This window comes from Hibiscus syriacus, unplaced genomic scaffold, assembly GCF_006381635.1.
Source record: "Hibiscus syriacus cultivar Baekdansim isolate YM2019G1 unplaced genomic scaffold, ASM638163v2 tig00113124_pilon, whole genome shotgun sequence".
In the NCBI taxonomy this organism is placed as follows: Eukaryota; Viridiplantae; Streptophyta; class Magnoliopsida; order Malvales; family Malvaceae; genus Hibiscus; species Hibiscus syriacus.
The window spans coordinates 3,287,819-3,312,213 of NW_024063444.1; the positions used below are offsets into that span (position 1 = coordinate 3,287,819).

General features: G+C 34.1%; 1 protein-coding gene and 1 pseudogene across 1 annotated transcript; both read left to right on the forward strand.

Moving 5' to 3' along the window:
- The first annotated feature begins 19,331 nt into the window (after positions 1 to 19,331).
- On the forward strand, positions 19,332 to 21,512 carry LOC120185775 (annotated as a pseudogene).
- A 1,278-nt stretch (positions 21,513 to 22,790) lies between these two features.
- LOC120185644 lies at positions 22,791 to 23,834 on the forward strand. Its single transcript, XM_039189812.1, has 2 exons — positions 22,791 to 23,038; positions 23,357 to 23,834. The coding sequence occupies exons 1-2, from the start codon at positions 22,938 to 22,940 to the stop codon at positions 23,598 to 23,600; spliced, it is 345 nt and encodes a 114-aa protein (XP_039045743.1). The 5' UTR covers positions 22,791 to 22,937; the 3' UTR covers positions 23,601 to 23,834.
- The last annotated feature ends 561 nt before the right edge of the window (positions 23,835 to 24,395 follow it).

The following is a 24,395-nucleotide window of genomic DNA, read 5'->3' on the forward strand; positions in this document are numbered from 1 at the left end:
AGGAATAAAGAAATGAAAGGGATTCATTTAAAAGAATCAGATACGATAAATATGGAAGTATAGAGAACAATTTTGATATAGAAATAAGATTTAAAGTTGATGTGAAAATATTGTTTGACTCCTTAAAGTATATGTTTAATCACATTGAAGAAGATTTAAAGTTGTGTTTTGGTCAAATGATGACAAAATACAAGTTTGGTATGGTTATAAGGTAATTAGAAAGTTATGAAGAAATAGATTGATTTATGATATAGAAATGGATGTTACTGTCAACATGATGAGTGACATTATATTGAATTTTAGAAAGGTCAAAGGAAAGGTGCATAATCGAATGAGAGAAAAGACAACAATGGATTGGTATTACTGGTTATTGTTGATATGATAAGCAACAGAGGATGAATGTATAAACAAAAAAGATAGTCGGAAGACTAAAGGATTGAAAAGTAAGTTTCTGATGATGACAAGAAAGAATAAGTCAGGGAAGCAACATAAGAACATTAGAAGATATGTTCTTATTAAGATGTGCAGTGAAAATTCGAGGACGAATTTTTTTAAAAGGAGGGGAGATTTGTAACATCCGCAATACCGGGTTAGTGACCAAATTGTAAAGTTTCAAAATTTGGTGACTAAAGTAGAAGAATGAAAGAATTCAATGATTATTTGAATATATATATTGAAGGTTATTTGGTAATTATTAAAGGAAATTAAGGGTATTATGGTCATTTGACCAGAAAGATTTTTATAATTTTTTTAAGGTAATATAAACGTGGGACATTTGAGAAGCATCCAGAGTTCTCTGCTCCTTTCTTCTTCTTCATACGTGGGAGAGCAAGGCAAAGATTCTACGCATAAAGCAATTCCGGAACGTTTGGCAAGTAAGATCGATCAAGGGAAAGATAAGAGATTGGAATTGACTAGTGAGGCCAGGTGAGTGCATATTCAATAGTATACGATGTGCGATGGGAATAAGACTTGCGATGAGTCTATTTCCTAAAGTGTTACACATGAATTCATGATTAAAGGCATGAGTGGAATATGCATGTATGTATGCTTGATGATATGGATTGATCTGTTCTTTTGTGTGTTGGATGATAAAGTATAAGTAATTCCATAAGAAAGGTTATGAATTATATGAGATATAAACTATGTGATCATAGTAAAATATAATTATTATTATTATATGATAAGTGAAATAAGCTGGATAATATTGATCTATAGGATGAAGTGAGAATAGTACACTAACTAGGAGATTTGAACATAAATGATAAGATGAACATATAAGATAAGCTAGATGGGAAAGATTCATATGTTTAAATAAAACTATAACACATGGGTTGTATGATAGAAAATTATGAAGTTATATGAGAAGATTATAGGAGTTATATGAAATTGAATTAAGTAAACATATTAGATTATATATAGAGAAATAATAGAAGTGAGATAAGTTTATAAGTCTGCCCTAGATGAATATGAATACGAAATATAAGAGTGCTATATGATTTATATTAGGATAAATCTTGAGAATATATATATATATATAGATGGATATGAAATGAAATGAGTTATATGAATACCTAATTATGTGATGAAATGGTGGATTACCTGAACATGTGAATATATATGTCTAAGAGAAGGCATAAGATTAAGATATAAGCAATGTGACTATAAGTATATATGTGCTCTAAGTGATATGACTTATAGGTATTTCTATTATAATGTTACATAATATGTTATATATGTTAAATGAATTATGTGATGGTATAAGAAATGATATGAAATATATATGTGAAAACAAGTATATGTTATGAGATAAGACCTATGACTATAAGCTACGTGAAAGTGTTCTAGGTGTTTTTATATATTACATGAAGTATATGATCTTATGTGAACAAGATATGATAAGTATGTTTACATGAATAAAGGTGATTGGGTGAGAAATGATAGAAATTATATGAAAACATGACATATGTGACATGTGAATTATATAGAAATAATCTACGTGTAAGTGAACTACGTGACTATGTGATAATATGAAAAGAAGCTATGTGATACGTGATATGTGAAAGTGAATTACAAGTTTATGTGAATATTTGAAATGAAATAAATGATAACGCCCATGTTATGTGTCATGAGAGCTAGGGGTATAGTTGGCATGCCAAGAGTCGAGGGTCTACGCGGTTCTTCGAGACATATGTATATTCTTTGGAACATGTGTGAAGTCTGGAAAGACACATACTTGATCCCTAGCATATGTATATGATTCTTAAAGAATTCTATGTGGTCCTTATGGACATTATTATATGGCACTACGGTGCAATTCTACGCGGTTCTTCGGGACATATGTATATTCTTTGGAACATGTGTGAAGTCTGGAAAGACACATACTTGATCCCTAGCATATGTATATGATTCTTAAAGAATTCTATGTGGTCCTTATGGACATCATTATATGGCACTACGGTGCAATTCTACGGGGCACTTCGGTGCATTTATACGAGCTGTGGTGACAGCATAGTGCACAACCTCTATAGACTCACATATCGATAGTTCTCACATATGTACATGGGCTAATCCAGAGATATGAACAAATATAAGTTAGTGGTATGATAAATGCTATAGAAATGATATGATATTGTGTGTGTATAGTGTTTGATTGAAAAAGTATGTGATTATATGATAAACTGTTAATGATGAATTATGTGTATATATGTATTTACTGCAATTAATCTGATATGATTTTATACGATATAAAAAATGCATGGAATTGCTATAACATGATAGAACAGAACATGCATGTATCAATATATGTTTTAAAGTGCATTATAAGTTGTTATGCCTCACTAAGTCTTCGACTTAGCGTGTGATTGTTTCACACGTAGGTTTCGAGAAGAGTAAGGAGTGATGCGGAGCAAGACAGGTCAGTTTTCCTTACCAAAAGATCAGATCAGAAATATTTGACAAAGTATGTATTTGGTTATGCATAAAGTGTTGGCATGTAATAAGTCATTAAGTACGAGCACTCTGATAAAGTCTTTATTTTGATTTAAATAAAGTTGTAAATTTCCCGGGATTTTTCTTAAGAGTCAAGGTTTGAAGAGTCAATGTGACACTTCGGACTCGTATCCGGGTCGGATACGGGTTGGGGGTGTTACAGATTGTATTGCCCAATGTGTGGGAATAGGGAAAAATTTGGACCGTTGAATGCTTTCATATCAATTGTTGTAAAGTGTGATGATGGCTGGTAATAAGAAATAGGTGTTACAACATATGGAATCGTTGTAGCCGCGTCGTATTCTTCGTTGTCTTCTGCTTCTGGGGGCATGTTAAGGTCTTTTGGTTCTTCATATACAGGGCTTAACTCATCACCATCGGGGTCAGACTCCCTTATTGGTTCTTTGTCAGAATGATCCCCTTCAAAGTGGAATAGTTTAACCTCATTTAAATCAAAGTTAGTCCCAACTACATGTGTTCATCGATCAGAGACCATTCACGAACCGATTCCTCAAAATCAACATCACGCACACCAGTAAAAGAATGTGTCCCCATATGTGTTAATACGTTATTCGCAGAAGAGATATACGTCGAATAGCATCCAAATGAAAAATCATCAAACAGGTTAAATATGGATTGTTGCGTTGGTGGCATGTTCAAGTCAAACTCGAATCTAGCAACGCAAGAATGTCTTGGCATCGAGGATGGTGATGCACCCAAATTGTTATATGTACCATGTGTGCTTAACAAATTGAAGTCGTTTCTCAAATTTACCGTCGGACTGTCTATAGTTGGATCAAAGTCGAACTCCTCTCGTCTTTAACTTGGCATACTGGTACCATCATCAGCATAAAAAACAATACATACAACTTTATCGACCCTCCAAATGAATATTGCAAATGAGAGTCGACCATCATATGTACATCAACATTGTCCTCAACAGTGTATATCGTGTACGCTAATTGTTCTAACGACATCGGTAGTCGATACATCAAGGGTAACAATTTTGTGCCACACACATGTGGGATATTTTTCTTTATTTCTTTCATCAACTTGTTATACTTTAACTTCGTTGGTAGTATTATTGTCATACTGTGTGCGGACTGAAACACGACACCGAGAGATGCATTACCGATCATTTTGTCATTGATAAGTGTTCAAAATCGGTAGTATTTTCTCGTTAATTCTTCGACCTTATGGATTTATTGTTGTTAATTTGGTTGTGCTATGCTTGTTTTCGTGCAGGGCCTTACTTTCCAGAATTAGTGGTAAAACAGATGCATTTTGTTTTTTTTTTATTTGGTCATGGCTGGAGACATGGGTACGACTCTGGGCATGACACGGTTTGACGTGGCAGTTTCTAGAAGATCCAGTTAGCAGCAATTTCTAGAAGATCTACTCAGCGCGCCTTCTGGAAGATGGACGAGCAGAGTTGCATTATGAGACTTGTTTAAAGTTTGAATTTAGGAAAAAAACAATTATCTTTAGGATTATTTTAATTTCTTTGTTTATCTTTAGGCTTTGAGAGGCTATAAATACCCTCTTGGGGTAAGCCTAAACACACAACTCAGATTACAATCTTCTTCTTCTTTCTTTTATTTTATTTTTAATTTTTTGGTTTTTTACTTTATTTTTTAGCTTTGTTTTTAAATATACTAAGTATGACTTCAGTCATGCTTAGATAATTTTCTCATAAGCCGAGAGTTGAAGCGATGACTCAATTCCAACGGGAGAATTGAAACGGACCCTGAATAACTTCAGAATATCACTCTTAATCTCTACGCTTATTTTTCAAAATCAAAACAGTTTTAAAAATCAAAGATTGACTTTGGTCAAGAGGTTGTTGCGATTAAATATGTGGGAGGAAGGATCGGTTTATTGAAAGAACATTCGACTTCCTGAGAACACACTTTGCGAGATAGTTTCGCCAATAGGGAATTGAGATCATAATTAACGGCTATTGAAGTAATAATCTGAGTCGATCTCCACGAACTTAAACGGTAGTTGATCTATGACAATTGATGTTGATTGGATCAGTTTCCGAAGCCGGAATCAAAGATTGCCTTGGGTATTCAGTATACAAAATATAGTCACGGGGATTGCCCTTGCAGACAAAGTAATCGACGTGAATCCCAAAGGGAAAATCTAATTCGATTATCTAAAGGAAATTTAGTCAAAAAGAGGCTTGAGGCTATTTTTACCATATCCATTTTAAACTTTAAAATCTTTTTTTTATTTTACTTTAAATCATTTTTATTATTATTTAAATATCTTTTTACTAAAACCGCCATTTTACTATTTCACACATAGTTTAAACAATTCAGACATAAAGTTAGAATTTTACCAAGTCCCTGAGGATCGACCCTTTCTTCTCTTTACTATGAATTTCCTTATTTATTAACTGAGAAGAAGGAATTTTATTTTACATAAAAAACGACAGTTGTCAAATTAGCGTTGTTACTGGGGACTTCGCCAAAGTTACTAATTTTGTGTTTGCTTTTGATTTATGACCAGGACTAATCCGGGCGCATTAGTGGAGTACGACCCGGAAATCGAAGCCAGAGCTAAAAGACTTCACGCTCAGACGCTTCGGGAAAGAAGGAGACAACAATCAAATCCAAAATCATAATCAAATTCAGGTGAATCCGTTAATACAAAACCAATTCCAATGGTCGATCCTACTATCATAGAGTTAGCCACGACACCCATTGAATAAGAGCCTTTGTACATTAATTTTCCCTAAGGCGAAACTCCATACCAGTTAAAAACTGGCCTTATTCATCTCGTCCCTACATTCTGCAGATTACCAAATGAGAATCCACATAAACATCTCACGGAATTTCACATGGTCTGCTCCAGCATGAGACCATAGGGAGTAACCGAGGACCAAATCAAACTTAGAGCTTTTCCTTTTTCCTTAGCCGAATCGGCTAAGGAATGGTTATTTTATCTACCCCCTAATTTTATTACTATATGGGCTCAAATAACTCATCTTTTTCTTGACAGGTTTTTCTCTGCGGCGAAAGTAAGTGTACTATGAAGGAGAATACTTGGAATCAAGTAGTTTGATGGAGAGTCACTCTACGACTACTGGGAGCGGTTTAAGAAGTTATATGCTAGTTGCCTACAACATGGGTTAACTGAACAAACACTCTTTCAATACTTTTATGAAGGATTAACTCCACTGAAAATGAAGATGATCGATGCTGCCAACAGTGAAGCCTTGGTGAATATGACTCTTACTGAGGCTAGGGACTTAATTTCCACAATGGTTGCAAATTCCCAATAGTTCCGCACAAATAATGAACTTCCTCAAAGGGTTCATGAGATAAGTTCATCTTCTTTAAAAAATAAGATAGATAAATTAACTGAAGTCGTCAACTCTCTTGTTGTAGGAAAGACATGACCAAACAGATTATGTGGAATATGTGCATTACTTGATCATCCAACAGACGGTTGTCCACTGATCCAAGATGAAACATCCGCTCAATTCAATGCAGTCGGGAACTTTCCAGGACCTTTCCAAAGAGCTTATAATCCCTACGGTAATACTTACAACCCAGGATGGAGGGATCATCCAAATTTCAGTTATGCTCAAAACTCATGACCGAATTAAGGTTATCAAGCGAGACTACCTCCACCACCACAATAGCCGTAGAAGACATCGTAAGAGTCAATTGTTGAAAGATTAGCACTTTCCCAGGAAAAGTTCCAGATTTGTACTGAAGCCTACTTCCAAGAGATTAACAAGCAGATAAGCCAATTGGCTCAAACCGTAGGATGCTTGGAATCACAAGGTAAACTTTCATCTCAAACCAAGATAAACCCAAGAAACAATGTCATCACCATCACTCTTCGGAGTGGTATAGTAGTGGTGCCACCTGTCCCAAAAGATGAAGCAATTCAAAAAGAAAATAAGACTGTTGATTCAAGATCCTAGAAGAAAAGTGACGAAGTACAAACAGATCCAACACCATCTCCCTATGATGTGCCACCATCTTTTCCATCGAGGTTAGTAAAAAAGGATAAACAAACTGAGGAAAAGGAAATACTAGACGTATTTCAAAAGGTGGACATCAATATACCCCTACTTGAGGTTATCCGAAAGGTTCCAAGATATGCTCGATTTTTAAGGACCTTTGTACAACAAAGAGAAAACTTACTGGGAATGATAAGATAAATCTAGGAGAACATGTCTGAGCTGTCTTCCAACGAAAGTTATCGTCGAAACTGAAAGACCAAGGTATGTTCGTAATACCCTGTAAAATTGGTAAACTTGGGATAAAGCGAGCCATGTGTGATCTTGGCGCCTCAATTAATGTAATGCCTCTCTCATTACAATAAGATTATTAATGAGCCCTTGAATGACATAAAAATATCAATTCAGCTTACCGACAGATCTGTCATTTACCCGGAAGGACTCTTAGAAAATGTGCTAGTGGAGGTAAACAACTTAATATTTCCTGCTGATTTTTATGTAATTGACATTGAGAATGATCATACTAGCACTTATTTTGATATTCTATTGGGGTGTCATTTCCTAAGTACTGCACACACAAAGATTGATGTAAGAAGCGAGATTTTAACCATGGAGTTTGATGGTGAGATCGTTAAATTTGATGTGTATAAGACAATGAGATTTCTTGACAAAGTAGAGAGTATAAATTATGTTGGTATTATTTATCCTTTGGAAAATGAGTTTGTAAAAACTAATTTCTCTTTTAATATATGCAGGAGTTAGCAGATTATGATGAGGAAATCAGGAAGTTGAAAAAATATTTTCAGATTGTGCCAATCTAAAATTGATTCTTGCTAAGTCTAATGTTCTGCCTTCTGTTTTGCAGGCACCTCAGATAGAACTAAAACAAATGCCGAAAAACTTAAAGATTGCCTTTTTAGGAGAAAATGTTATTTAATGGTTATTTCGGATAAGCTTTCAAAGATAAAAAAGATCCGAAGAATAACCAATGAGAATGCCAAGGAGAAAATAAAAGAATTATACGATCGTAGAATTTCTCAAAGGGAAATTCTTAGTTGGAAAAAGCGTGTGAAGTGGAAGAAGTATTTCTCTTAGAACTTGTAGTCTGAACCAGGTCGTTAAGCTAACAACTTTAAACAAAAACGCTTTATGGAAGGCAACCCATTTTTAATTTTTGTTGCATTTATTTTATTTCGATTGAGCAAGTTTTATTTAATTTTTATTTTTCAGGAATCAAATGTTTTTAATCAAGCTTAAACGACGAAGGTTCGCACAAATTATATTCAAACAGTGCAAAAATGGACCCCATGAGCAGTAGAAATCATGCAGAGCATTGACAAAATCCGTTCAAGTCTGTGCGCACCATTTCATTAAAAATGGTGACGTTAGCATTGCTCTATGAAGACCGGCACACAATAGCAAAATCCAAATCACATTTCCCCCTTTTTTTGAGACATTTTATCGTCATATCTCTTCTCTTTCTTTACTCTTTAACTATGGGCCCTACTCCTTTCCCTAGCACTTCACCTTTTTAATTTCTAAAACTTCCCTTTTATCCTATCAAAACCAAATTGCACTCAACTTCAAACACTTCCCCCTACACGGCAAAACCAAATTAAAACACTATTTCCCAACGTTTTTTAACCAAACAGGAAAAAAATCAAAACCCAACACATTCATCTTCCCAAAGTCAAACCCATCGCCTCCTTCTCCTCTCATTCACTGCAGCAATCGACCTTGTCTCACTTTCTATGTCGCACCGGTCACTTCTCTTGTCGTACCCACCACCGAGCTTTTAATCGTCCATCACTTCCATGATGGTGCGCATAAGGAACCAATAAAACAATGATGTTGAGGCCACGCACCAAATGTTCCACCTTCGCCGTATCACTTGGTGTTTGCACCCACCGCCTCACTACGCCCCAATTTGAGCATTGCTCGTCGTACTTCTCCACCGCGCTCCCTTTCTCCATAATTCCAGTCAATGCCATTCGTGGCTACTTCATTTTCTCGTCCACAACAATTGATCTTCCTGACGTGTTCCATGATTTCGGTGGCATCAAACAATACTCCGGAGTTCATGACATCAACCCAATCAACCCACTTGTCAACCCCAACGCCTCCCACCATGGCCGTGGTCGACAGTAAATCCAGGGAGTACTCTATTCCTTCTCTAGTACTTTAATTTTACGTTTTAAGACAAAACGCTTTAAGTGAGGAGAGTAGAATCTAGGTTGAATTTTATTTTCCTTATCTCTATGTTTTAGTGCTAGTTTGTGTTGATTGGATTTGCAAAAAATTTCATTGATTTTTTTTGTCTTTTTTAATATTCTTTTGGAATGTCATGATTGTTTGAGAACACATAATTGTTTAGGTTAGGATATTCTTGACAGCGAACATCATGAATTGTGATCAAGTTGCTATTTTTGTGATATTCCATGATTTTGTTGGTTGAAATGTGCTTAGCTCAAGGCATGAAAATAATTTGGTGAGATTTGAGCCTTTCCGAGCATATCATTTTGCTCTCATTTTGTTGGATTGAGTGTGCGAATTTGACATTGGTATTCTAGAACCTGCATTTTAAATACTGTCGAGATTACACATAAACATGATACTTAAAAATGATTTGGGCACTTTATGATTAACCATTCCATTTTCCCCACTAAAATTGCCTACCCATGCATTTCCCCTAGTTAACCACTCTTGAGCCTATTCCCACTTCTTTGTTTTCACCACATTTATAAACCCGAACCTTTTTATTTTATCACTCTTTTCTACCATTTTCAAGGCAAGTGAACAATTTAATCGATGTATGCTCCAAAAAAATAGTAGCAGTTTGAAAGAAAGAAAAAAGAAGAAGAAATTGTTCGAAAAAAAAGACATGAGAAAAAATGGAAAACAAAACAACAACAAAGAGAAAAAAATCAAATGCATTTCGAAAAGAAAGTTGTTGTTTGATAGTTCGTTTTTTTATCTTGTTGTGCTTAATGTTTTAATGGAGTTGAACTTGTTATTTGTTCCTTTCCTTGAATTTTAAGCCATATATTTAGCATTTTCCTCACCTTTACCTAAGCCCTGTTACAACAAAAAAAGACTTTTTGATTTATGCATCTTGTTCTTATTAGTAGTGGAGATTTGATTTACTTGCAGGCCTATGGTAATATCGTGTCGGTTCTAACATTGAGCGTTTCTTTACCCCAAACACATTGAGTGATTTGAGTGAATCTCGGTAAGGTGTTGAGTTATGGGCATTAAGATTAATGAATGAATGGATGTTACAATTGGACTTGACTTGTTTCAATTGGTGATGTTCAATTGATTGATTTCTTGACTTGAATAGTTATTGTGGTCTCTATCTTGCTTCATTTAATGTGAAACTTGACAAATAACGGTAAATGAAATTTTTGACTTATTTGATTATATCATACTGAGGATAAACATGAGATAAGTGAGGGGGAATTTGATGAGTGTTCAGAATCGGTAGCATTTGCTCGTTAATTCTTCGATCTTATGGATTTATTGCTGCTGATTTGGTTGTGTTATGCTTGTTTTCGTACAAGGCCTTACTTTCCAGAATTAGTGGTAAAACGGACGCATTTTGCATTTTTTTATTATTTGGTCACGGCTGGATACATGGGCACGACTCTGGGCATGACATGGTCTGACGTGGCAGTTTCTAGAAGGTCCAATCAGCGGTAGATTCTAGGAGATCTACTCAGCCCGCCTTCTGGAAGATGGACGAGCAGAGTTGCATTAGGAGACTTGTTTAAAGTTTGAATTTAGGAAAAAAACAATTATCTTTAGGATTATTTTATTTTAATTTCTTTGTTTATCTCTAGGCTTTGAGAGGCTATAAATACCCTCTTGGGGTAAGCCTAAACACACAACTCATATTACAATATTCTTCTTCTTTCTAGTTTTATAAAAATTCTCTCTTTTATTTTATTGTCAAGTTTTTGGTTTTTTACTTTATTTTTTAGCTTTGTTTTTAAATATGCTAAGTATGACTTTTTGTCATGCTTAGCTAATTTTCTCATAAGCTGAGAGCTGAAGCAATGACTCAATTCCAATGGGAGAATTGAAACAGGCCCTTAATAACTTCATAATATCTCTCTCAATCTCTGCGCTTATTTTTCAAAATCAAAACAGTTTTCAAAATCAAAACAGTTTTCAAAATCAAAGATTGACTTCGGTCAAGAGGTTGTTGCAATTAAATATGTGGGAGGAATGATCGACTTATTGAAAGCACATTCGACTTCTTGGAAACACACTTGGCGAGATAGTTTCGCCAAGAGGTAATTAAGATCGGAATTAACGGCTATTGAAACAACAATCCAAGTTGGTTGCCACAAACTTAAACGGTAGTTGATCTACGACAATTGATGTTGATTGGATCAGTTTCTGAAACCAGAATCAAAGATTGCCTTGGGTATTCGGTATACAAAATAGAGTCATGGGGATTGCCCTTGTAGACAAAATAACCAACATGAATCCCGAAGGGAAAATCTAATTCGATGATCTAAAGGAAATTGAGTCAAAGCGAGGCTTGAGGCTATTTTTACCATATCCATTTTAAACTTTAAAATATTTTTCTTTATTTTACTTTAAATCATTTTTATTATTATTTAAATATATTTTTACCAAAACCCCATCATTTTACTGTTTCATGCTTGGTTTAAACAATTCAAACAAAAAGTTAGAATTTTACCAAGTCCCTGAGGATCGACCCTTACTTCTCTTGACTACGAATTTTCTTATTTATTAACTGAGAAGAGGGACTTTTATTTGACATAAAAAACGACAGTTGTCAGTCATTGTAATATACCAAAGCAGCAAGGCTTTCTCTCATTGACATTTTAGTTAAATGGTTGCTCGATAATACTGAATAGTGGTTTTTTATTGTTCAAGAACCTCGTGGGTTGTAAGAAACGATTTCAAATAACGCGTGTTGTAGGGTGCGATATACTGATATCTTGTGTTTTGCAAGATGTGTGATTATGCTAACGTACTATAGATATCGCGCTGTGCATGTTGTGATTTTCACTGAAACGTATTTTTAGAAAAATAACTCCCAAGATGAATCGACTAATGGAAAATAGTTCACATAACTAAAAATTATTCGATAAACTACAATTGCTCAATTAACTCAAAATAAAATAATTTAGAACAAAATAATAAAATAGTTCGCATAACATAAAATATTTTGATTAACTCAAACTACAATAGTTTAGTACAAATATTTCAATTTTGAATAACAAAATAAATAACAACTAATAATACCTATGTCCACCAGTTCCACATCGTAGTGGTTGACGAGTCTAAAGCGAACGTAATTGTGGTTATCTTCTTCTTCAGCAATATCATAAGGACCGATGGCTGTATATGGAATCAATCCACCACTGACATTGGAATCGGGATCGATGTAGAATATGTTATACGGCAGCGGCTGCTTAACAATATCGGATCGAAAGTCAGCCACCAAATATATCGGTGGTGAATTCAACTGGCCAAAGACGTCGGTGAGGAAACCTTCAGAGAACTACCCCCATTAGTTGAAATGCACATTGAGTCGAGTAGGTGAAAATAGGGTCAAGGTGTGTCAACGGTGTATAAGGAGTTCCCTATGTTATTGTCGATGAGGAGGATGCACCTTGTTGTCTTCTTCTTCTCTGCCTTGACTCCCTCCCACGTTTCCTCCCCGTTAGTGGGCGACTCTGTGGAGGAACATATAATTATCGCGCTCACTCCTCATCGGTCAATAAATGTAGCATCCCATATTATTGGTACCACCGCATATAATCGTATGTGAAACTGACATCGAATATGGGTTGAGTCATGGGCGTCATCTCGAATCTTTGGATCCACTAATTCAAATACACCACATTATGCTCGAACCAATTAATTTATGTCTTCCCTTGTCGTGTCAATCGATGCAACACATCCAAGCAATGTGGATGTGGCAAAATCGATTGGACAAAGTTAAATTGTCGAATGGCGCGCATGGTATGACACCACTCAACTATCTCATACAAAATTAGCAGGACTGACACGATATACACTGTCACATTAATCATCAAAATCTCACGTGGTATACAATCAGCAATAGCAACATCGTAGTAAGGCGTCCATACGAACTATAAAATAAAAATTGCAAAACTTTGTTAGCTAAAAACTTCAAATAAATTAAATTATTCTAAAATTATAAGATAAAAATCAAATAAAAGTAGTTTATTACCTGATGTCCAAACTTATCGATAAAGAGTCTGAAATCATGTTGATGTGTTGGCAAGTGGGCGTGAGAGGTTTCATCAGTCCACTTATCATTAATACAATATAATTGTATTAATTGTTAATAATATTATAAAAAATAGATAAAAATTATTTTTTACCACTTAAGTAACAAAAATTCATATGGGACATGCGTTTTAAGGATCGGACATAAAAATGACATTCGGATCCATGCACACGACTACAACAACAATAAACATCATCCAATGACATTTTTCGTCGATCTGCGGCTCTACAAAATTGTCGGAACAAAAATGCCAAAATTGTCAACCCCCAACTTACATTTCTTAAATCACTCAATTTTTGCAAATGATTCAACCATGTCAGATGCACTTTTTTCATGAGTTTTCTAACATTAAAATCCCCAATAACTCGTAGTATATGTGCACGTGCAAATCGCTTCAAAAAATTAATAAAATAATATAACTACTTAATTTCTAAAAAATAAATAAATTAATTAAAATATTAATAAATATTCATAAATAGAAACATTTATATTTATCTCTTTCAATTCCTCCTCCGCATTCTGGGATAGATTCGTAAAATTGTCATCAAAAAATTTAATTTTTATTTTTCCATCATCGCGTGCATCATCAAGCGAATCAATTATGAGCAATACCTCACATATGTTTCTAGGGGCGCCGTCAACACTAGTAATAGTTACTCCATCAATAGGCAGCCCCAAATGAAATACAACATCTTGTAGGGTAATAGTTGCCTCCCCACACAGTAAATGAAACGCATGCGTCTCCGGTCTCCATCTTTTCACCAACACATTTATAAGTGGAAGATGCAACTTCACACCATCACCAATTATACTACTAATATATTTGAACCCGCTAAATGTAAATAGTCAATAATATCCGCATCGGGCGGTGTCACACGATTTATATGTCACTCTAATACACGTTCATATCCCTACGAAATATAAATATTAAAAAATTATTTAAATACCAAAACAAATAGACTAAATCAATAAATAAATAGTAAAAATACAAAATGATATTAATTAATTTACCTTATCATTTAGCCTCCAATAATCGAATATGTGATTTCGATCATGTCTTAATAGACTCGCCACCATGATATGAAATCTTTGAATATACAAAATATATGGGTGTGGTGATGAAAAGGAGTTGAGGGCCATATTTATAGCTTTTCTCGCACCTGAGGAAACGCGATTTTAAATGCAACACGTGTCCATAAGATGCGAGTTACGAAATTTATTTCACCTTACGGTTTGTAAAACGCGAGATTACTTTATCTTTTAAATTTAAAAATATAATATAATTGTAATATTGTTAATTATTTATTATATTTAATATTTTACACATTTATTTTTTTTATTTCAAAATTTACAAAATATATTATAATTATTTTTTATAGAGTATCTATTTTAATTACTACATTTATATATTGTTATATTATAATAAATAATTAAATTTAATAATTAATATTATATTTATATTTATTTACTATATTCATTTAATTTTTACGTTTAAATGGAATTCAAAAGAACCTCGCGCTTTGCAGACCTTCGAGATCCTTCATAAATCTCGTAATATTTTGGATCATAAAAGCTACCTCGTGCTTTACAATGCGCGAGATGCGTGAGGTCATTTTATTTAATTGTTTTATTGGCTTACCTAGAAAGTGCGCCCACGTAGGATGTATCTCGAGTGTTGGAGGGTACGATGATTTAACACGCGATTTACAGATCGCGAGATCGTCTGATGTGGATAATTTAGGGGTTATTCTTCCAAATAATATCTAGATATCCTATTTCTTTATATAATTATTTATTTTAGATTTTGTTGAAAAATAGCAAATCCACTGAAAGGTGGAATTAAAAAATTCACCGAAAATTTTAGTCAAAAGGGGGAAGATTTTGTTGATTTATTGTATGGTAAAATCACAATTTAGTCATTATACTTTAGGGTATTTATAAGATTAGTTCTTAAGCTTCAACTATAAATACATGAGCTCATTTAGCTTCAAAACCATCCCAAATCATTCTAGCTTTCTCCCAATACTAGAGAATTTAGATAGTTTCTTGAGAGTTGTTTTCACCTTTTTATCAAGAGAGAATTATCATTATTTTTCTCTTTGATAGATCGAGAGAAGTTGTAATTCCTATTTTCTCATAGTGAAATTCTTCTACCGTTGCCTGTGGTTTTTACCCTATATTATTTAGGAGTTTTTCACGTAAATTTTGTGTCTTTTTTATCTTTATTTTTATTTTCTTAAATTATCAGTTGTGATTTTGTTCTATCCAATAATCGTACTCCGTAACATATTTTTAATATAAATTTACCTAAATACATAAGCCAAAATCTCTCATTCAATAAGACATCATCGAATCAATCATCATCAATACCTCTTTTTTATCAATCTCTCAGTGATCGGCCGTCCACTTATCGTCATGTAAATCATTGCCTGTCGTCTCTAAATACCATAACATCTAATCGCGTGTGTCGTTTCGTAATCTTTGGTCTTTATGGTATTTGAGAGCTAGGGATTTGTAGGTTTGAGAAATTAGAAAATTTAAGATTTTTTTAGAAGTTTAGAAATTTATTTATTTTTAAATAATATTCATAAGATATTAATAGCACAGATCAAGTAATCACTGATTGACTAATTTTTTTAATGGCCATTAGCAATATGATCATAAAATATAAGATAATATAAAAAAACATTACACTTATTTTGATAGAAAACTTTAGACAATTAAAATAAACCTCTAATATAATTTGAACACTTATTATTTAATTAAGTTAAAAATAATTTGTTAATAAGGGTTTGACTATAATACTAAGATATAATACACTTTCGATAAGAAAAATTAAGTTTAAACGTCGACGATGACATATATTTGTTTTATAGATATTTGTTTAAATCCTAGCCGTTCTCTCCTTTTACCTTTTCTTCTCTTCCCACTTTTTTTCTTTATAATTTGTGTCATTTTCTATAGATTAAATTAATTTTTTTTCTTTGATTTTATTTAGTCGGCAACGACAATAGTTTTGATATTAGTTACCGACCATTGATTGTCTTTTTTCTTTATTTTTTTAATTTTTTTTCATAAGTATTTTTTTTGCCTTTTGGTAGTTTTTCGGGTTTTTTTGCTGTTGTTTTCATTTATCTATTTTTTCAGGTTTGGATTTGACATCGCCACGACTAATCAAGATGTTTTTTTATTTGTTATTATGTTGATCTTCCCTGCTTTAGACCCTCAGATTGATTTGGATACACGTTTCGCATTCGTGGATAGTTTTCTCACTTCTTTCGACTCTGATTTACAGTTTGTCGGTGGTCTTTCAGTAGCTTCATTCCCTTTCGTGGTTTGTTTGTCGATGCAATCAAATTTGTTCGTATATTTATTTTGTTCTAGTTTTTTATTTAGGTTTTTTAATATTTTTCTTTTTTGTCCTTATGTGATCTAAATGACTAGTTTTTGTCTCAATAATAATAGGAAAATGTAATAATTATATTTAAAATTTACGATTATGCTTGTAAATCTTTATTATAATTTTGGATAATTTTTATTTTTAGTAAAACTAGAAATTTTCTATAAAAAAAACATTAATGATGATATTATCAAAAGAAACAATAATAATTCTTATAATATATAGAACGGTTATTAAAATATAAACCACGAAACAAACATGAAAGATAAGACATTATATTAATGATAAGCCCAACACAATAAAGCCGACTAGGTTTTTTGGCCCAACAGGGAGCCCGAAAAAATATTGCAAAATAGAGCACAAACACTTATTTTGGGATCTATAGTATTTTTTACAATGCATGAAACTCATCATGTTGAGGTGACGAGTTTAAATAAAAATATTTTTTATCCACATTTTTATCTCCATGTGATAAATTTTAATAAAAAAATATATTTTATTGAAACTCACCACATCGAGGTGTCGAGTTTGAATAAAAAAATATTTTTATTAGAATTCGTTATCTCGAAGTGACGAGTTCCATGAACACTGTAGAAAATACCGTAAACCCAAAAGTAAACTTCTATTTTCCCTATTTTCCTAACTAATTTACTCGTTTTCCTTATTGGGGAAAAAAAAACCAAGCCAAACTATAAATAAATGGTGATCAATGCAGTTATTTTTGGCCCAATACCCCAAGCGAGTCAAATATTTAGGGTATTAGGTCTTTCAAGATTTTATTTTGGAAAATCGACATTTGCTACAATGCACAATTCCCTCATATATTATTTTTAAATGGTCCCCGAGTAGTGGGTCCCATGTGAGACATTATTTTATTGTCATTAATATGACTCATTACCTCGACGTGATATGTCTATTTAAAAATTATTTTTAAAAAAAATATACAGATAAGGATTGACATCGCATGTCGATATGCTGTATGACATATGATTTTTTTTTAATATTTTTAACTTTATATATGCTAACTTTGATATTTAATATTTACAGTTCTCTTGGCTTCCGTATGTTGATGGCGAGATCAACGGTTTATTGTTAGCGCAATTTTTTGAGGGGTCTCATTTATGGTGTGTTGTGACGTTGTTATTGCATTATGTGATTATTGAGTGGCAAGACGTTGATAGAGTGATGCGACATTTTGCGTCACACCAGCCGATTCCTACGTAAATGGTTGATATGGACGCGCTCCATACAATCGATACATGTGGTAAACATAACGAAAATTGGCTAGTGAGACACACTTACATCGAGCTATGGAATCAATGTGAACTATCGCTCCCTCGTGTCACGACATTATACCACTGGACCTAGATTTTGACTATTCTCCCTATCTCCTAAATTACGAAGCAAATGAGAAACCATATCTCACGACACCGGAAAAGAAGAGATAATGACAACATCATCAGGTCACATACGCCAAGTCCAAGTCCAAGAAGAAAACATCGTCATCATCTTCTTTCGCTTCAACATCTGCAGCTAAAGAGTACTATTATGCATCTCAAGTTAATTTCAGTTTATATTCTCCATTTTATACTTCAATCGAGGCTTGATCGCCTTGGGTTGGAGGGTCATGGGATGCACCACAATACACTCAAGCATATTCGAGTGAACACACGATTGTAGGTGAGTGGGATCATATCCTATATGATCACCAAAGTAGTAGCCAAGTTGAACTAGTTATGACAATGATGACGTCAAATACAATAAACCCATAATTGCATTTCGAAGTTGGATCTCAGATGTGTTAAGTACACCTCCTTGGGGAGACGACAACGACGACGATCAATGCCTATGATCCCGGCGTACTCAACGAGCCCCGCACCATTATCATTCGACAATTCCTCGGCATCGTCAAGAACTTAGGAAATATAGATAAATTTTTATTTACTTTATATATTTTAAAATATAAATAAAATTATTTTTCTTTTATTTTTTTTTTAAAAAATTTTATCCGGTCTAAATCACCACCTCATCACCTCGAGGTAACGAGTTTCAAGTGACTGTTGCTGACCGTTGCACGTCTGCCCGTTGACCAACGCTTACAAAATGAATAGTTTTTTTGAATTTAAAATACTCGTCACCTCGAGGTGATGAGTTTCATCTATTTTTTAATTTATAAAATTTATTTTTATTTTAAAAAATAAAAATAATATTAACGACAATAAAATAGTAGCCCAGTGAGGGCCCACTACTCTGGGACCATTTAAAAAATAATATTTGAGGAAACTCGCCACCTCAACATGACGAGTCCCTAGTGCACTGTAGCAAATGCAGTATTTTCCAAAATAAAATATGGATAGGCCCTATATCCTAAATAATTGACCCTCTTGGGGTATTGGGCCAAAAAACGATCAATGTATTAACAATAGGGCCGAAACATATTAAAGCGCAAAGTTAAAAACGCCCCCACTGACGCTAATTTTAGAAATTAAAAAACGACCCGCCAAAATCTCCACCATGCTTTTAGAATTTACATCCCAAGAGAACTTTGTATTTATCTCCACTTTCTCATCTCTCAAACACTCCTAAACTCCATTTCCTTCATAACCACATTTTTACTGTTTTCCAGACTTTTAGATGACTGCTCAATTTTATATATAGCTTAAAGGGGAAAATTTTGTGCAAGCTGTTCGGCGAAATGTCTCAAAGAAAGTTTCGTTTTTGAAGGTAAAGTATATAATTGAAAGGGTGGACTTTTATATCGTCAGAAGATGCACGGAAGAAAGGCATACGAGCTGGTGAAAGATTTTAGCAGTGGTGAAAAAGGGCATCTCAAGATTTTCAACGTAAGGCTACTGGCTTGCGCTCTTTTATGCGAGAATCTCTTTTTATTTCACTTTTAAATGCTTCAAAGATGAACAATTCTAGTTGTTATGATATTATTGGAAAATTGCTTGGTGGGTTCATTGCTTAAGTTCTAATATATGTGAAGATTGGCTGTTTATTTCCCAAAGTACCGTTAATTCTGTAAGATTATTGAGGGTTAAGTTTTTTATATTGAAAATTCTTAGCAATTTAGTATTATATATATATATGTTATTTACGCATTCAGTGCAAATTTCAATTTTTTTATATTTTTTTTGCATTCTGACGCACCCTACCATTACCAGCACTCACGCTCAAATTTTGAGAAAATTTTCTGTTCGCTACTTGAAATACTGAGAGAATACTTGTTTAATAATTTTTTACGTGGATTTTCCTTGAAAAGGTTTCATTTCTAGAATGCATCCACCTTTTTTCCCCTTCTTGATATGCTGTCAAAGCTGTGTTTAAGTTGATGTGAGCTGGATGTTTTTTATCTTATTGTTTTATGGGATGCGATATTGCAGAATGAGCTGTTTGAGCGAGTAATTGAAGAATGTAATGAGCATCATAGTGCACTTCAATCATTAATAAGGTAATTCCTTGTTGCTATTTTGCTTCTTTAACCTTTTGTTTTTGTTTGTCCTTCCTCTTTCCCCTCTTCTTGTAACTACATCTCCTGAAACTTGGTGCTGCTGCTTTGTCAATTCTATAGTCAATGGACCAGCATCTGAGTTAATCTCTATGCTTCAAGTGTTTCCTAGCACCTCCTAGAGGTTTAATTATGTATAGTTTGAAACTTTCTTAAAAAATGGATACAAATGGTAACAATTGATGGTGCTAGAGCTAGAGATTGAAAAGTGGAAGCAAACTCCAAAGTTTTTGTTGTACCATGACTGTACAGTGTATCCCTAGGATGCCTTATTTATTTTATTTTGGGGAGTTTGGTTCGGTTTAGAGTTTAGTACCAAATTTTATCTGCACAAATATTTTAGCCCCTTAACGTGATATACGCTATATAGGAAAATGCAAGAGGAGGGACTGGAAGTCCAAACAGCCAAAAATGCAGACCACTATGGATCACTCATCCACCACATTTCTCTAATTCGCAACAAGCGTTGCCTAATGGCATATGTGTGAGTTTCTTGCACATTTTGTTGTCATTTCCTAAAGAAACTGATTCTTGCTAGTGTACATGTTATGATGCAGTTTCTTACCATCACCTGCTAATTTTTATACAGGTACACTCGTGCAGAAATTATAAGAGACATGGCGTGGAAAGTAGGGTTGCTTCATGAACTTCCACGTGAAATTCAGGAGAAGTTCAGTAACTCAGAGGAACAGTATTTCAAAGATCATTCTAAGTCTTTGAAATTATACATGTCACAACTGAGCCTTGATGTGAATGTGGTAAGGGCTTCTCTTATGAATTAAACACTTCTAAGAACTTATTCTAGGGTTAACTCAATGCAAACCTTTGATTAAAATTTAAAAGTAGAACCCTTTAGAATATGATTCTGTTGTTGGTGGCTTGGTGTTACATAGAACCGATAAGCCTTAAACTGTATTTAAGCAAGTAACTGCAATGTAATTAAACAAGAATTGATTGGTCTTCCACCATACAGATTTTATTCTCGCTCAAATAGCATTATAAAGCATCTGTCACTGTTAACTAGATTGCAATGGCCAATGTTCTTGGTTTGCCAGGATATGGTGCCTCCAAAAGATCCCTACATCAAGGTAAGGGTGCTTGATGATTTAGGTAGTGGAATAATTCTCAGTGATAAATCTGCCAATTTTGCTCATCATTCATTGCACTTATGCACTTTCTCAAACGAACTGATGCTGAGCAATACATTGCACGGGTTAGTGGTGTTTTCCAGTTAGTTAGCTTTACTTGGATCATAACAAGGGACTGCTAAATCTTTACTGACTTCTCATTATTTTCCTTTTATCAACAGGGTTTAATGGAGGAGTTGACAGGCTGAACCTGGAAGGGGTACATCAATGATGTCTTCTCCCCCTTCTCTCAGATAAAGATGTTTCATGCTTTTATATCTATTCAGCTGCCACTAAAGTATTATCCCATTACCAGACTTGTTTTTCATTCTTTGTATGTGCATTATAGCTCTTGGCAAGACTGATACAACTTGAACAAGAATAAGAAAAAGGAAACAACTTGACTTTTCCCCCCTTGTAGATGGTATCAATGAAGTTATGTAGATTCTTTCATGGCAATTGGTTTTAATCATAACTAGAAAGACTACCAGGAAACAAGTTTTATTATCTTTTATCCTGCTGCTTTGCAAACTGCAATTTGGCACTGCAACTGCACCATCTTTACCAGCTGCGGAATCTCATCATTGAAACTGTTTTAATACAGGGTTCTCCTCCAGAGTAAGCCAAGGAAGATTCAAATCTCTTTCAATTTTGTTCTTACGATGGATTTTGTGCAATCATTTTCCTGAAATTTGGTTCTCTGAGATCCTGCATAGCATCCAATACCAGTTGGTTGTCATTGTCTTGCAGCCTTCAACTAGCTCGAGCTAGAGATATGTTACTTATCGAGTGAATTGACTTCAAGTATCTTAATGCCTGACTTGAATAGCTCGTGAGCATAAACATTCCTTTGCCAAAAGGCAACAAGAATTGTTAAAGGAGTTGTTTAATGCTGTTGGAAGCTTTTTAAGCAATGTGAAATTAATTCTGGATAGCCCTAAACTCTTTATCCAAAACTCTACAACTTGTATTCATAAATGATGGTTTTGAGGGCCAACACTAACATGGATAGCCACTGACGTTAAAATTTATGATGCAGCTGTCATCCATTATTGTAATTGTGAGATTAGGTGTCATAGATATATCTAAATTCAAATATATGAAAGCGATTTTTTATGATTTAAAAAAAAATGTCTAATATACATTTTTTAAATAATTTGGATGATTATATGATTGTATTTTTTAAAAATCTTTCTTAATTATTGATAATGAATACACACCCTAAATTTGGGATTTTTAAAAAGAAAAAAAAACTTCATTTAACCATTAAAATTACTTGATGGATTTTAGAATATATTTTGAATTAGTATCTTACATGTTAATATATTGTTATAATTTTTCATTCATGTAATTTTGTCTAAAATTATCATTTCTAGTGTAAATGTGCCCATACATGTTGACTTTCTGGATTTAATGACATTGAAATGGAGACCAAATGTACAGCAAAATGGAAATGTAAGAGTGTGTGAACAAAATGACCCCATGATTTCCACCCCTTCAAAAAATAGAAGTTTTACCACATTAATTTTCATTTGCTTCCTACCATCTCAAGATCTCCCCTATTTCCTCCCTGCAATTTTTGTTCTTTTCTTTTCTTTTCTTTTTCCTTCCCATTTCGCGGGAGACCTTTCTGAATGTTTCCAATGGCTTCTTCAAAGAAACGGGCAACCTCCATTTCCTCCATTGCTTCTCTCATGTATTTCCTCCTCATAATCTTCCAAATCCCTCTTTTCAGGTAAGTTTGTCACTTTTCACCCCCACCTGTTTGTTTCCACCTTTTACAATGATGCATTGGTGGTTTCTATACTTTCCCAGAATGTAAAAACATAAAAAAGGTTCCCTTTCTAAAAGGCATTTCATAGAATCTGAACGTTCCATGCCATCTGGAAAGTTTACTTCACCAATTGTGTTCTTTTGCTTATACATATTGCTAGGAGCTCTGATATTTTAACTTTGTTTGCTCTTCTTGCATGCTGATAAAATATGTTTGGGATTTTGTCAAAATATTCCCCAACCCAAAGTATTTGTTGACATTTATGTTCTAACTTTACAGGGTACAATGTAGATTTGGAATCTGCAGAACTCCCATTGAGATAACATCCTCCCAGTTGATTGCCACTGAACTCTTCCCTACACATGTAGTTAAGGTCCTTCTATATCCAGGGGCAATTGTCAATGGCGTTATAAAGAACAAAACTCTTCCAAGTTACAGCAAATTGCTCAGCTTATATAACTCCCCCAGTTCAAGGAAATCGACTGCAGTATCCGATCTCCAGCGCCTTGAGGTTGGTTTATGACTCGTATGCATTGCTTCGATTAATCTGCAGTTAGATAAGCACTAATATTTCAACATTTGGACTACATCAGATTGTTGCAGGAAGCTACTTGTCTGTGGTGGGAGCTTTTGTAGGTCTGTCAAGGCGAGGAAGGATGAGCCTCTTTGGGACAATGCTTATCATCTGGGGCTTTCTTAGAGAAAACATCCTGGGACAATTTCAATGCATGTTCCGCACAGAATCTATCCGAATGTTCCCGACGTTGATGGTTGCTGTAGTTTGTGCCTTTTTGTCAATTAAAAAGGATGTAAGAAAACTGATCCATGGCTCCAAAGCAAGGAGAGTCAAGCTGTTATGAAGGCAAAATCCAAGCTTGCTGCATATGAGTTTGTACAGCAAAAGTTGGTGGTTTTATCAGTTTTGAGACCACTTGAGAAAAAGGAAACAAAAGCTAACAATTAGGCCCACCATTAGAAAAGGGAATGGAAAACATAATTTTTTTAATGAAATTGGATGCCGTTGATAGTTTCTTTTCTTTTTTGGTGATTTGAGAAGATGCATTTTTAGAGCACCTTTGAGATTATTTTAGGGTTTCAATATCTTGTAAACTTGTGATTACCCTCTTTCCTTTCTGTACTTTATAACTTCACTTTATTATTACTGTTCTTTTTAAGGAAAACTTATGCTTTTTTCCACCTTAAATTTAACCGGAATCAACAGTACATTGAATGCTAGATAGAGGATCCATATACTTAGCAGCACAAGGATTCTTTCCCACTGCTGCTCCATCTCTAAAGGAGAAAATCTTCAGAATTT